General features: G+C 40.0%; 1 protein-coding gene across 1 annotated transcript in view; it reads right to left on the bottom strand.

Annotated features, from left to right (window-relative positions):
• Positions 1 to 16,089, bottom strand: part of LOC145356565 (dynein axonemal heavy chain 17-like) — an 811,195-nt gene that overhangs the window by 526,240 nt on the left and 268,866 nt on the right. The window contains exons 23-24 of the mRNA XM_080209339.1: positions 12,042 to 12,158; positions 2,727 to 2,813 (exon numbers count right to left, since the gene is read on the bottom strand). Of these exons, the coding sequence (XP_080065465.1) occupies positions 2,727 to 2,813; positions 12,042 to 12,158 (204 nt within the window). The remainder of the gene's footprint in view (positions 1 to 2,726; positions 2,814 to 12,041; positions 12,159 to 16,089) is intronic.

Raw genomic sequence — 16,089 nt, forward strand, 5'->3', positions numbered from 1 at the left:
CATGGTCCACACAATGATGGCCATGACTGCAGCCCCAGGCACAAGGGCCCAGTCACATATGGCCGTGTCACTAGCATTGAGGGAAAATTATTGATGTGCATCAGAGCTTGGCCCAGTCATGCAGGAGCACGCCTAAGGGCATCTACTGCTTTGCCTAACTGCTAAGGGCCATGGCTGAAGGCGTCAGAACCATTATGTTGACAATGGCGAACCTGCAGCACTGGCAGTGCCAGAGGATGGAGAGGCTTCTAAAGCTCAATCCAGCTGCCTCACAGTCTCAAGCAGTGACCCTAGGGCTAACAAGCACTGCAAGGAAGGAAGAAGTGTTGGAGTCCAACCCAGGGACTTCAAACATGGAGACTCAGGCCATTACCAGTCCATCTGAATCTCCCATTCCTGACAAGGCTGCTATCATATTCTATTGATCAACATACTCTGTTCATCCTCTGGATTCAGTAAACCTATCATGGGTCGTATATTTTTTAACTAATTAATTAACGCATCACACCTAATCTATTGTTTCTTATTATTAATCGACTGCCAATCCCAGCCATTTGTGGTTTCCGAATCCTTAATTTTATACTTAAAGGCATAATGTACCACATGGATATCTTTATCCACGGAACAACTACTGAAGAACACGAACTGAGTCTTAAAACTGTCTTGAACCATTTGCAGGAAGAAGGATGAACACTTAACAGTAAGTGGGAATTCTCCAAACTATCTTTTTGATTTTTTGGACCACATTGTGAATAGCACAGGTATAAGATGATCCACAGATAACAAGGGTCTTTAGTAGATTACTGACCATCTTATTCATTCTAGAGCATGAATGATTCCTTGGTATGATAAATCAGCTCTGAAATTTAGCACTGAACCTAATGCAAGTCACAGAGCCCTTGAGACACCTGTTGAAGAAGGCTCAAGCTGGTGTTTGGATGCGTACAAAGAGCAGGCATTCTGCAAGATTAAAGACATGCTGCTCTCACAAAAGATCTTGGCTCACAATGACCTGTCTCTATGAAGCACAACTGCAGCTGATGCCCCATGTGCAGGATTGGGTGCAGTCCATTTCACTAACAACTGAATTCAACTGGCTCCATTGACCAATCTATTACACATCTTGGGCACTATGTGAAACAGAAATTAAGTGTGTAGTCTCGAGAAGGAGGTTCTCACAGTCAGTTGGGCTTGTGAGAAAGTCACTGACTATATCATCAGATTGAAAGTAGTCATCAAGAACCACAAATCATTACTTTCATTACTGGATGAAAAGGATCTTGCCAGTAAGCCTCCAACATTACAGATATTCTTCTGGCAATTAATGTGTTTTGCTTACGTTATAGTGTATGAGAGAGCAAGTTACAAACAATTGTAGACATGTTGTCTGGGGCCACAGTCAACTGTCCAGCAATACAGGATGTCAATGTGGTTAACGAGGCAGTGTCCTACCCAAGTTTGTGGCATCTTGAAACTAAGATCCAGAGAGCTACAACAAATATGACAACAGCAAATGCAGGATGGTCACTGTATTTGTTTACACAAAAAGTTGAGCATAACAGCATACTGATAAAGAAAGTATACTTTCAAGAATGAAAACATTTTATCATAATTGATGATCTGCTGGGGTATGACGAGTGGTTGGCAATTACCTTCTCACTTCAACTTAGAGTTCTGGAAAGAACCTACAGTGCCACAAAGGCACCACAGCTTGTAGAGCATGAGCCCAGTCTGCAGTATGGTGGATGAGAATATTGAAGTTGGCTATGAATGATGCACAAAACAGACCAAAGGGAGCCCCTCATCCCCACTCAGTTCCCCACCATGGAACATCTGGAAATGGATCACTTTGGGTGGGATTTTCTGCCACTGCTTGCCGCAATACCTATGTTTGCATGGTCTGTGTCCCACACACTACGATTCCCATGGCAGGCAGGACGGGAAAATTCTGCCCTTTATGTAAAACAGGTAATCCTTCCTTATCATCACAAGAACTTCTCCAGTTGGATCAAGGTGAAATATTTACACACTATGAACACTGAGTTACCCATTATATCATTGAAAGAAGTCTTTACAACATAAAACACCTAGGCCAGGTGGTATCCGACAATGTGTGCAATTTGCCAATGGCTACTTCAAACATTTCACCAAGAATCTCACCAGTTTCCCAAGTACGCCCAATCCAACAGTGAAACATTCTACGCTTAAAACTCTGAAGAAGAAGAAGAATAAGGACTTTCTTTCAGCACGTTCATCATACAGACTGGTTGCACTACAATATGGATTCACATGGCTAAGGGCCCACAAAGAAAAGGCTTGATTGAGTAACACCTGTAGCCATCTATATCAGTAAATAGTTATGTTCATCTAGTAAACAAGTTATTGTTCAGGTATATCAATGTCTTTGCAATTGTTCCTGAACCAATCATATAATATCCAGTGAGCCATTCCAGTCCTAGGTCTTCATCTTGTACTATCTCCTTAATTCTCATCCATCAAACAGCAAATTGAGATAGCTGAATGAGAGTTAAACAATAATTAATTTTTGTTAATGTACATAAAAAGAAGGGACTAAATGTGAAAAATAGATTTTCCTGAATTTTTATCCAGCCTAGATTAGTTGTGGTATGATTTATTATGCTTTCTTGGCATATGCAGCTAGCTGAAGAATATTATGGTGCAGAACAATTTCAAGCCAATTGAATAAAATACAAATTAACAATTACCTTATCCAAAGCCTTATATGGATTTGGATTGTCAAACTTGAATGGAGCCTTCGCTTTAAACTTTTGTCGAAAACCATGTTGGTTGATCTGCAGAAAAAAAAGAAATCAACATGCAAAGTAGATTTTACTGTAACAGCTGGGATTTTTTTGCCCTCCTGCACAGGTTTACTGGTGGCAGAATCGGTTCGCTATTGGTCACCAATGGGAACTTTCAGTCTCGCCAAAGACTATAGAGTTTTGTGTGGCTTGCCCACCCATCATCGAGGAAACTACCGTGAGTGAGTTGGCCTTTAATGAAACCAGAAGATCCCGCCGGGGGAAGGATTAGAAAATCCTGCCCAAAGCCTTACTTGTAAAATAAGATGCAAAGACAATCCCAGAGAGAATGTTTAGACGTTCAAGCATTTCGCGCACACCATTTAAAACTTTGGAAACTTATTTGGTAAAATGACACGTAGAACAATGAAAAAAATAACTGAATTATACTTGATATGTGTAGACTGTAAGCAAGCAAATGTCAGTAATAATGAATTATATACAGGCAAAGCAAAGGACTATCCTAGTGATTCACAATTTATTTTTCAATGTGACCCTATCTTAACTCGCCAGCACCTTCTCATTTCAACAGAGACAATAAACAGATGGACAAATTCACAAAAATTTGAAGTGATGGCCTCTAAGGAGTAATATAATGAAAGACAAAAACCTTAAAGGAAATTTAGCTACTGAATCAAAATGTAATTTTGTGGAGTGAGGTGGCAATCCAGCTCTTGCGTTGCACACTGATTGTGGAAGATCTCAAAGCATGCCAATGGACATGGCATGTTCCCTCCCCAAGGGCAGATGGCTGCAAATGTAGTTGCAAAAGAGGGACAGACAATCTGGCCGGATGACCAATTATTGATTAGGAATGATTAATTGCTAGCTTGGCCAAGACCATCACCTTCTCAAGGACAATTAGGGGTGGGCAACAGAAGCTGATATTGCCAAAGATGCCAGCATTTCATGAATGAATTAAGGTAAACAAATCCCCAGGGCCAGATAACATCTATCCCAGATTACTGAGGGAGACAAGAGATGAAATTTCTGGGCCTCTAACAGAAATCTTTGTTTTCTTGTTGGCCGCTGGTGAGGTCCCAAAGGATTGGAGGATTGCCAATATTGTCCCACTATTTAAAAAGGGTAGCAACCCCTGTAGAACCCCTCCTTTCATAGCCCCTGCCAGCTGAGGCATGGCCCCAACATATCCCACCCAATTGCTCCCACCCCTGACATCCCATGCCTTTCCATCCATCAGTCCTTCAATTCCTACATTCTCCCACAGGAGTAGATGACCCATAACAGACAGGAAAGGATGAAAAGGGGTCCCAGAGCTACGCAACTTCAATGTATTTGAGGAGTGAGCCACGGAACTGTCAGGGGAGTGTGATGCTAGTGTACCTTAAGGAATTTTTTTTGAATCATGTTCTCTGCAATTTGTAAGCTAGCCTTTTTGATTTCATTGTGGCTTCAGTTGTCTGTTGAAAGCCCTTTTTTGCTGCTTCAATGGCTTAAATGGGGTTTGTTTTATTTTTACTTTGGGCCTTAGATACTTTCTGGGATTTGTTTCATGACCTTGCATTATTAGTAGGAAAACTAGTTGGCAGGTCATGTGTTTTGGACAGTTATTGTTTGTTCATAGTGAATTCAAGGTTTCATTTTCAATTTGGCTATTGGCTTTAAAAGAGGTGTGAACATCAACTGAAAAGCAGTGTTTCTCTCACTCTCTCTCTCTACCTGGTATTAGAAATTCTGCTAGCTAGCTGGAAGCAAGGCTTTTTGCCTTCCTGGAGTGCAAAATCTGCTGTTGGTGGTGATTTGCCTAGAGAGTCTCTCTCTCTCTCCCCCAGGTGCTTTGGGAAGCTGTTTGACTCCAAGCTTGTGTGTGTGTATGTGTGTATGTCTCAAGTAAACCGCAGCATCAAACCAAGGGATTATACTCCAGCATCACGTGAGCATTCGTATTTTATGTGCTAAACCTGTGGCAAGGGTTTTGTATTGAAAAGTTTTCGGAACATTGCATACATTTATTAAGGGTTATACAATATCATGGTTGTTTTTTTTCTTGGTTGTAATTGGTAAAAATCACCTGATGAAGGGGAAGTGCTCCAAAAGCTCATGCTACCAAATAAACCTATTGGACTTTAACCTGTTGTAGTGAGACTACTTAGTGAAATTGGTAGAAGGTATTGCTAATTTTCTTTCTATTCATGTTAACTCTATTCTTAAATCAACTTTGTTTGATAAAAGCTCCCTAAATCCTACCTGAAGTGAAACATCTCATGCTTACCCTAGCCAAATTCAATTGGAAAACTAATGAACCAGGTGGACATCATAACACACTTTGGAGTTACTGACCTGAATTATAACAAGCATCAGAGAAGCGAACGGTGACTGACAGCCAGGATGGGATGTACCGCACAACTGAGGAGCCTCATAACCTTCAATCATTTGACCTATCTTAAGTAAGCTGCAATCAGCCCAGATAACTTGTACTCACCTATACATCCTGTTTTGCAGGAGACAACCCAACGAGGCCAGGCCCTTAGGAATCTATCATGAGTGTAAAATAATTATTGTGGACCTTGTGTGTAAATACATTATGGTCTATTTTATGTTAATGCTTGCTTTTGGATCTTTGTAACGTTAGGTTAGGTAAAACTGGTGAGAAGTGGTTGAGAAATGAAATCGCCTTTTAAATTATGAAGCTTTGTTTTAAAAGTGGAGGAGGTGTCAAATATCGTCAGTAAAGAGCTAAGAATTTGGTTAAAATAAAGATTAAGAAGGCTTGGATAAAATAAAGTTTGAAGAATGGGATGAAAAAGGAATTGATAAGAGTACAGCTGTCTGGAGGGGTTTTTATAGAATCATAGAATCCTACAGTGCAGAAAGAGGCCATTCCTGTCTGCACCAACCACAATTCCATCCAGGCCCTATCCCCATATCCCTACATATTTACCCACTAATACGTCTAACCTATGCATCCCAGGACATTAAGGGACAATTTAGAATGGCCAATCAACCTCGCCCACACATCTTTGGACTGTGGGAGGAAACTGGAGCACCCGGAGGAAACCCACACAGACACAGGGAGAATGTGCAAACTCCACACAGACAGTGACCTAAGCGGGGATTCAAACTCAGGTCTCTGGTGTTGTGAAGCAGCAGTGCTAACCACTGTGCTACTGTGGCGCCCATTTTGATATGCAAATTAGCTTGGAATTGGGATAAAGAGATACTTACTTTGGTGAAGTGGAGAACAATAGAGTATAGAATTTCAGGTGTAGAGTACAGAATTTCAGGTGTGAAAACTGTAGAAAAAATAAGTTCAAAGTGGGGAGATAAGAATAATTTACACTTATATGCTAAAAGTGGCTTCTAAAGTGTGTCATTTAGATAGAAGATCAAAAGTAAAATATGGTATATCAATATCTGGATAGTTCTGTGATGAGAGGAGAAGTGAAGGCAAGGAAGAGCAGCTAGAAAACAGTTACAGTAATAACAACGCCAAGCTAGAACGTGGAACTCTCCCAGAAAGCAAAGTTCTGGGCTAAAAGCTGCTGATTTGTAAACCTCAGGGAGAAACTATGCTGAACTGACAAAAAACTTCCTAAACTTAAAGATAACTTGTGGTTGGTAACTATTTGCTGGATTCAGAATATAGAGTTAGACTGGTTACAATATCTTCTGTTTATTATTTTGTTTTTTTTTCTCCTTTGTAATTGCTCACCCTGGTTTTACAGACTGTTGACTTCTGTTTGGCTCTTTGCTAAATTATCTTCCACGAACTGCCAAGGAGTATTTCACTGAACAATCTTTGCAAGATACTGAATAAACATTTCTGTATAGTTTGGCTATTATTCTCGATGTATAATGTATTTGCTCATAATGTTAGAATTGTGTGTGGCCTAGATTTTCATGAATGTAGGACAAGGGACATTGTCAGGAACATAGATAGATGGGAATGGGGTTATTTCCAGAACATACTGTGTCTGTGTTTAATTACTGTAGTTAAGTGTATCTTTGCTTTGTATTGTGGTCTTTTTCGTAGTATGTCTTTACATGTTAATTAACATTCCCTTATTTGAATTGTTAGAAGACTGGATCTTTTCCTCACTGATTTTTGTATTTTTCCTCACATTATACCAAATTTTTTAAAAAATCACTCATAAGAACTGGCATTCCAAGTACCTTTCATAGTTTTGGGATACCCAAGTACATCACCCATATAGCTTGTGGCATAGGCAGTGAGGAGTGACAGTACGCAATCAGGGAAAATCTATCCTGCACTGCCTGATAGAAGTTGTAGATCTGTCATGCAACAGTGGCTGACACCAGATTTCAGGAATTTAAATTAGATAAATCATGTGCCCGAGCGGGCTCTTTGAGAATCTCGTGGTTGTTTTATCAATTGTTCCATTTATCCTACTTGAGGCATAACCATAATGCCTAAAATTAGCTGATAATTGGTCAAGTATTAGGACATGTTATCTTAATCAATTGGTAACATGATAGGGAAAACATAGTTGAGAGTGTAGGTGAGATTTTCTTTCCCTGTTCAACCTGTTAGGAAATAATGGATTTAGTTAGTAGTAGTACTCCTGAAATGACATCTGCTTTCCATGTGGAAACTAGAATTTCACAGCACAAATACATGAAGCTACTTGGCCCATCATTGTCACTGCACAGCTCTCAGAAGGAATTATTCACATTGTCCTATTTCTCATTGCTTTCTTTTTCAGAATTTCAGCTATGAAACATGTGATGGAGTCTCATTCTGCCACTGTTTCAGATAGGAACATTCAGTGTCCTAAAAACCACTAAATTCATATCAATAGTGTTATGGTTCAAGTCAGAAACTCCAAATGTTGTATGAAACCCGTCTGAATCATAAGTCTTGCATCTTGAATTTGGTTAGAATAAGCATGAAATGTTTCACTTCAGGTATGATTCGAATGAACCACTTGGGAGCTTTTATCAAACAAAGTTTATTTAAGAATATAGTTAACATGTATAGTAAGAAAATTAGCAATAACTTTTATCAATTACAAACAAGAAATAAAAACAACCTTTATAATGTATAACCCTTAACCAATCAAAACTTAAGCCTTCCAGAAACAAAATCCTTTAAACAAGTTCAACATAACAAAGACTACTACTCACATGATACTGGAAATTGAGTCCTTTGGTTGAAGTCTGCAGTCTTCTGGATTCTCTCAGAATGAGCTGAAGTCAAATCAGCTTCTCAGAACAGCAGGGAGAGAATCTCTGCTCAAGTCACCAGCTACAGAATGTTTACTGCAAGAAGGCACGACCTTGCTTTCGAGATAACCAGCAGAATTTCCAAAGCAACAGGAAGAGCGAGAAAACACTTTCTTTCAGCTGGTTGTCCCTTCTAAAAAATTAAACTGTAGCTCAGAACTGAAAATGAAAGAACTTCTATCACCTGACCTGGCAATTAGCTTTTTTCCACCTAACAATGCAGTGTTATAAAAAATCCCCAAAGTAAAAACAAACAACTCCCATCCAAGCCACTTAAGGAGCAATAAAAAGACATCTGGTAGTCAACCCAATGCCATTGTGATCTCAGCTAAGGCTGTGGGCTGAGAAATACTCACTGTGGGATCTGCAGAGATGATGATTTAAAAAAAAAACATTTCTTAAAGATACTCTATTATGACATTAGTGTATCATATTTCATTGATTGAGAAAGCTATTTCTGCATATAACAGACTGTACCCACTGTAAGGATGGGTTCAATTTTCAGGCATAAAGAAAGGTATCAGAAATGGAGATTGAGTGTGCTGGTTGATGGAAATATAGTTATTTACATAGTCAGCAGATAGCCTCAGAAATAAATGTTTCATAAAATATAAAATATTGGTAAAATGGCATGTACGAATATATAGTTGAAACTCAGCCACAGTTGAATACCAAAAATGCATTTTATATATATAAAAAACTGAACAGGTGACATTCCCATGGTAAAGCTTTATAAATTTTGTGGCCAAAAAAGCCACATAGGTCCTTTGAAAGGTTTAGCATAGTGGTGAGGATTGAGGAGTAGGATATAGCTGAAATGTAAATATATGTTTTGTATTAATTTTCACTGTTGAAGATGATACAGCAATAGATATAAATATTTTAGATAGGGACTTATTAAATATAAATGCATAAATTGCCTTAATATGGCTCGAGTTACAGAAGATTGATCAGATTGCTGGACGTGATAACACTTAACCTTTGAATGCTGGAGAAAATCAGAGAGTTACTATGTGAGCCACTAAATTAACTGACTAATAGTTCTTTGAAATATGGACTAGTTTCAGTTGACTGGAGAAAGGGCTTGATGCATGCCTACTTTCACAGAATCCAATTAACTGATATATAAACAAGAACACGTGAACAAGAGTAGGCCATTCAGTCCATTAACTGAACTCTTTAACAAAAACAGAAAAACTGAAAAATCTCAGCAGGTCTGGCAGCATCTGTGGAAAGAGAATAGAACAAATATTTCGAGTCTGGATGACCCTTCGTTAGAGCTCAGAGCAAAGAAAATCAGATGAAATTTATACTACGAGAGTGGGGTTTATAATTGGACAACTGATGATAAGGCTGAGAAAGATGCTAAAAGTGTCCATTAAGTGATCAAAATGTGTGAATAGCAGAACAGAGATACAGATTTATAAGGGACTGCTTGAGGAATGTGACAGTTATCCTGAAAGGGGTGGGGGATGGGGGACAGGGGGACGGGCGGACAGGGGTGGTTGGTAAGATGGAGAGCGAGAATGGAGAAGTAGAAAAATGGAGGTGAGAATGAGGGTGATAAAAAATGGATAAATGAGATGAAAAAAAGAAATGAAATAAAATAAATGGAAAAGAGATGGAGCTGGAGGGGAGAGGCTCTGAAGTTGTTGAGCTCAGTGTTCAGTTCAAAAAGCTGTAAAGTGCCCAGTTGGATGGTGAGTTGCTGTTCCTCCAGTTTGTACTGAACACTGCAAAAGGCCAAGGACAGACAAATGGACAGGGGAGCAGGATGGTGTGTGTTGAAGTGGCAAGCGACAAGAAGATCTAGCTCCTGCTGGCGGACGGACCAAAGGTGTTCTGTAAAGCGGTCACCCAGTCTATGTTTGGGCTCTCCAACATAGACTAGACTGCACTGGGAGCAGCAAATTCAATAAAACAGATTGAAGGAAGTGCGCATGAAGTGCTGCTTCACTTTAAAGGAGTGTGTGGGCACACACACTCTGCTCATATGGTGAGCAGAGAAGAGGCAAAGGGCGAGTGTTGCACCTTCTACGATTGCATGGGAAGGAGCCATGAGCAGGGAGCGAGATGTTGGGTGTGATGGAGGAGTGGAACAGGGTGTCCCGGAGGGAACGGCCCCTGCAGAATGCTGACATGGGGGAGTGAGGGGAAGGTGTGCTGAGTAGTGGCAGCATGCCAGATTTGGCAGAAATGGCAGAGGATGATCCTTTGAATGCGGAGGCTGGCGGGATCAAAAGTGAGGACAAGAGGGACCCTATCCTGGTTTTGGGAGGGAAGGGAGGAGATGCGAGGAGTGGCCCGGGGCATGGGTTGGACACAGTTGAGAATCCTGTCAACTACAGTGAGTGGAAAACTGCAATTGAAAAAGGAATACATATTGGCAGCACTATATTTGTTCCACATCTCTTTGGTAAAGCTCTATAATTCATGTTTAATAAGCTTGAATTACGCAATTGAACTGTTGCATAATGAATTTCTAGCAATGATTCATGGTTCAAAATAAAAAGCCAATTGGCACTATTTTTCACTTTAAAAGCATAACTTTACTGATTTTAAGAATTCAAATGATTAATACATAGGAAAGTAATATAATGGAAGACTGAGAAATTATTTGGCCAACACATTTTCTTACAGTTCGTGCACCTCAAGATTTGCAATTACATCACTGGTGGTGGCAAGCAGAGAGAGTGAGTGTGAAGGGGGTGGGGAGAAGGAAGAGTGTATGAAGGGTGGAGGAAGAGCAGTTGTGTGTAGAGTGAAAGGAAGAAAGAGTGTGTGTTGGCGTGAGGGAGAAGAGGAAGTGTGTGCAAGGGTTGGGGGGAAAGGAGAGTGTATGCGTGGGATGGGGAAATGAGAATGTACTTGAGGAGTTGGGAAGAGAGAATGCGTGCGAGACGTTGACTTCGGTGGAGGAAGGGGGAGGAGTCTGGAAGTGAAGCTGAGCACAGGGTCCCAAAGAACTATAAATCCACCCTTGTTCATGATATAATGCTTTGTACAGAACATGGAGATATTAATTTCTTTTGAAATTTTGGTTATGCATTTTGGACAGGATTTTCTGGCCACTCTTGCCCCAAGACCAGAAGTTCCTGTCCGAGGTCAATGGATCTTTGCATGGTCCCCCCCGCGCCACCCACTACGACTCCCATGGCAGGTGGGGCAAGAAAATACACCCCATTAACTCTAATTTATATTTGAAGAATGAGAAAACGATCTGGGATTTCTATATTAACTGTAGTCAATATAATTTGTATATTAACTGTAGGTATCTAGTTAAGCCCCTTAGAAATATACACACATTTGATTGGCTGCCTCTGTTCCATGGCTACAGCCACACCCAGGTGTCCCCGGAGAGAGAACACACAATGTCCACTGGTAAATTTGAGGCCATCTGCAAATGGTGTGCACCAAGGGAACTGGAGTACATTCATATCCTGGAAATCTAATTTTAATTTGATTTAAGTTTCCTTGGGGGACTGTTATAGTGGGTTTGCAGTGCCTCTTTCAAATGTGGCTCTGAGTTTGTTATAACTGTCATAATAACAGACTAAAACTGTGGTTGCTGGGTTAGGAGGTATATGTTTGTAAGGTGTAGTTAGAGATATAATAAAAAATGCTTCTAAAATTATGTAAAGATATGCTTCCAGTTCTTCACCAACTGATTTTCTAGAATAGAACACTTTTTTCAATTGTTGCTCACAAGCTACCAAGACATAGAGGTGTTCAATCAAATTGCTGGTATGCTTTGTGATTGAGCCCTTCAGATCAATAGACCTGAAGTGATCTGTCAGCAAGGCAAACCTGAGAGGGTAGGTCCTAAATTATTTTGCAGCACCTCCGCTAAAACTACTACTACAAACAAAAGCTTAAAATGTTTTAAAGTGCTCACTCCTTTCTAAATTAACCAGACACATAACATTTAAAATAACTGGATAAACATTAGGTTTAAATCATAAAGGGATTTTATTTTTATGGCAATAACTATCAGTTTATTGAAGAATCTCTTACCTCAAATCTTAAACACTTCCTTCTAATGACATTAACTTCATTAGCTTGCAAAGGTGCCACAGCATGCTTGCAAATAACAGAAATTTTCTTTGTATTGTTCCATTGTTCTGGAAGGTCCTAAACATAAATTCCCAAAAATATATTTCAACTATTGAAATATAACTGTTTTATCATTATCTTTGAAAATTACACAGGAGTTGAAAATCAGCAAAATTACATTGAATTGCATCAGGTTTACAGCAAAGAAACAAAAACTCAGCCCAACAGGTCTATGTTTGTATTTATGTTGCAAATTAACTTACTCTCACCCTAGTCACTTAATTTTGCCCTTTTCCTTCATGTATTTATCAAGTTTCTCCAGTTTCTAGATAAGCACATCAACATGTATTCTAAAGATGCACAGCTCTGTTGTACCACCATCTCTCACGGTCACTCCAGTGCTTCTAAAACACTCTTTGTCTGACATCTAATACTTGATGAATAGAAATTTCCTCTAACTAAACAGGGAAGTTTGAAGTAATTGCTCTCATTCTCTGTCGCAAAGTCTGTTCCTTGGCTATCAGTTCCATTCTTTCCAGATAAACATCATGTTCTTACGTTAATATCTGAAACTGAACTAAAATGCTTGCAACCATTATGTGGTATTTGGCAACAAAAACATAATATCCAATCAAACCATCTTGTTTAAATATTTAAATAGCTGCATGATTGCTTTCGAGAGCTGGTCACATTATTTGCCGATGATATCATTAGGGTGTTGTACAAGCTGCTGCTTTAATTAGCAAACGCTGCACAGACTGCAACTCCTTCAATAAAGTCTGTTGTTTTTGGCTCTATGTGTGCAAATTGTATCCTTTCTGTTTAAAAACCACAACTCCTAACATTGTTAGGACATTACAAAAAGAAAACTGGCAACAAATCAGAATTTTGTTTCATCAAGAACGTAGCTTATGAGGAGAGACTGAATAGACTGGGCCTGTACTCGTTAGAGTTTAGAAGGCTGAGGGGGGATCTTATAGAGACTTACAAGATAATGAAGGGGCTAGATAGGGTAGAGGTAGAGACATTCTTTCCGCTTAGAAAGGAAAACAGAACTAGAGGGCACAGCCTCAAAATAAGGGGGGTGGCAGTTTAGAACGGAGTTGAGGAGGAACTTCTTCACTCAAAGGATGGTGAATCTCTGGAATTCTCTGCCCATTGAAGTGGTGGAGGCTACCTTGTTGAATATATTTAAGTCACGGATAGATAGATTTCTGATAGACAAGGGAATTAAGGGTTACCCTTTCAATAGCTGCGTAAGTCTGAAGTATTGGTTCATTTTAATCTACTATTACAGCTTGCTTGCAATATTTCACCTTGCGAAGTAGGGCAGTAGTTTCACATATTATGCCTCTAGGAGAAGAATGACCTATAGCGTTTGCTTTGCTTACTCTGACCAGTGCTGAATCTAACTATGCTCAGCCAGAAAAAAAAGCATTGCGTATAATTTTTGCCATACAAAGATTTCATCATTATTGATATTGTTATTTCATATTATAGACTGATCAGCGATCCTTAACTCCTATATTTGGGCCATATAAAAGGTATGGGTTGATTAGTTGCAAGCTGATTACAAAGATGATCACTGATGGTCACTGCATACTCCTATGATATTGTGATAATACTGGGCAAGAAATGTATTTTTAATCATGTTCTTTTGCAGGTTTTTGAAGCAGCTCCTAGCATTTTATTTTGGCACTGTTTTGTCTGTAACCGGTGTGCTGTAACTGTTACTGAAGCAATAATAATGAGCATCATGCTTATTTTTAATCTGGCCTAATGTGGTGTCCTGGGGTTTAATGATACTTTTGAAATTGCTGGGTGGAACGTAATTGACAGGTCAGTTGATGCTTGGAGAATGCTTTTTCCGCAGAAAAGGTTTTGGTTTCATTTTTCTCAGATACTGTTTGGACTTCATACAAAAAGCAGTATCTCTTGTCCTCTCTCTGAAGTTTGAAATTCTGTTGTGAGTTGCTGTTTCAAACTGGTGGCAGTGTCTCTGACTATCCAGTGATTTCTTAATTTATTATATTATAAGTAGTAAAAGTAATGTTAAATATTTTTATTATATGAAGTAAGCTTTAAAGTACTGATGGATAAAGAAATGTGTAGTCCTTCATTTAAGGTGCTAAACTGGGGGAACGCTAACTACAACAATGTAGTTTGGGGGCAGATGTATGAGGGCAAATCAACATCCGGCATGTGGGAGGCTTTCAAGTGTAAGTTGATAAGGATTCAGGACCGGCACATTCCTGTAAGGATGACGTTTTGGGAACCTTAGATATCGAGAGATGTTGTGAGCCTAGTCAAAGTGAAAAAGGAAGCATTTGTCAAAGCCAGGAGGCTGGGAACACACGAAGCAAATGTGGAATACAAGGAAAGTGGAAAGAAACTTAAGCAATGAGTAAGGAGGGCTAAAAGGGACCACAAAAAAGCATTGGCCAGCAGAATTAAGGAAAATCCCAAGGCTTTTTATACATATATAAAGAGCAAGAGAGTAGCCAGGGAGAGGGTTGGCCCACTCAAGGACAAGGGAGGGAATCTATGCATGGAGCTAGAGGAAATGGGTGAGGTATTAAATGAGTATTTTGCATCAGTACTCACCAAAGAGAAGGGCTTGGTGGATGATGAGTCTGGGAAAGGGTGTGTCGATAGTTTGAGTCATGTCGAGATCAAAAAGGAGGTGGTATTGGGATTCTTGAGAAACATTAAGGTAGATAAGTCCCCAGAGCCTGATGGGATATAGCCCAGAATACTGAGAGAGGCAAAAGAGGAAATTGTTGGGGGTTGAGAGAAGTCTTTGCATCCTCACTGGCTTCAGGGGAGGTCCCAGAGGATTGGAGAATAGCCAATGTTGTGCTTTCGTTTAAGAAGCACAGCAAGAATAATCCAGGTAATTACAGGCCGGTGAGCTTTATATCAGTGGTAGGGAAATTATTGGAGAGGATTCTTTGAGACAGGATTGATTCCCATTTGGAAATAAGTGGATGTATTAGTGAGAGGCAACATGGTTTTGTGAAGGGGAGGTCGTGTCTCACTAATTTGATCCAGTTTTTCAAGGAAGTGACGAAGATGATTGATGAGGGTAGGGCAGTAATTGGACTTCAGTATGACCTTTGACAAGGTCTCTCATGGAAGACTGGTGCAGAAGGTGAAGTCTCATGGGATCAGAAGTGAACTGGCAAGCTGGATACAAAACTGGCTGGGTTAAGGAAGACAAAGGGTAGCAGTGGAAGGGTGCATTTCTGAATGGAGGCTGTGACAAGTGGCGTTCCTCAGGGGTCAGTGCTGGGACCTTTGCTGGTAGTAATATATATAAATGTAACTGGTTTGATTAGTAAGTTAACAGACAAAGGTTGGTGGATTTTCAGATAGTGATAAGGACCATCAAAGGATACAGCAGGGTACAGATCAGTTGGATGCTTGGGCGGAGAGGTGGCACATGGAGTTTAATCAGGGCAAATGTGAGGTATTGCATTTGGGAAGGTCTAATACAGAAAAAAAATGCAGTAAATGGCAGAACCCTTAAGCGTACTGATAGACAGAGAGATCTGGGTGTATAGGTAGACAGGTCACTGAAAGTGGTAATGCAGGTGGAGAAGGTAGTCAACAAGGCATACGGCATGCTTGCCTTCATCGGCCAGGTCACTGAGTTTAAAAGTTGGCAAGTCATGTTGCAACTTTATAGAACCTTAATTAGGCCGCATTTGGAATACAGTGGTCAATTCTGGTTGCCACATTACCAGAAGGATGTGGAGGCTTTGGAGAGGGTACAGGAAAAATTTATCAGGATGTTGCCTGGTATGCAGAGCATCAGCTATGAGGAGAGGTTGGAGAAACTTGGTTTGTTCTCGTTGGAATGACGGAGGTTGAGGGGGCGACCTTATAGAAGTCTACAAGATTATGAGAGGCATGGACAGACTGGATAGTCAGAAGCTTTTTCCCAGGGTAGAAGAGTCAAATACTAGGGGGCACAGGTTTAAGGTGTGAGGTGCAAGTTTAAAGGAGA

Source organism: Carcharhinus amblyrhynchos, chromosome 21, assembly GCF_965287045.1.
Source record: "Carcharhinus amblyrhynchos chromosome 21, sCarAmb.v2.hapA, whole genome shotgun sequence".
Lineage (NCBI taxonomy): Eukaryota > Metazoa > Chordata > Chondrichthyes > Carcharhiniformes > Carcharhinidae > Carcharhinus > Carcharhinus amblyrhynchos.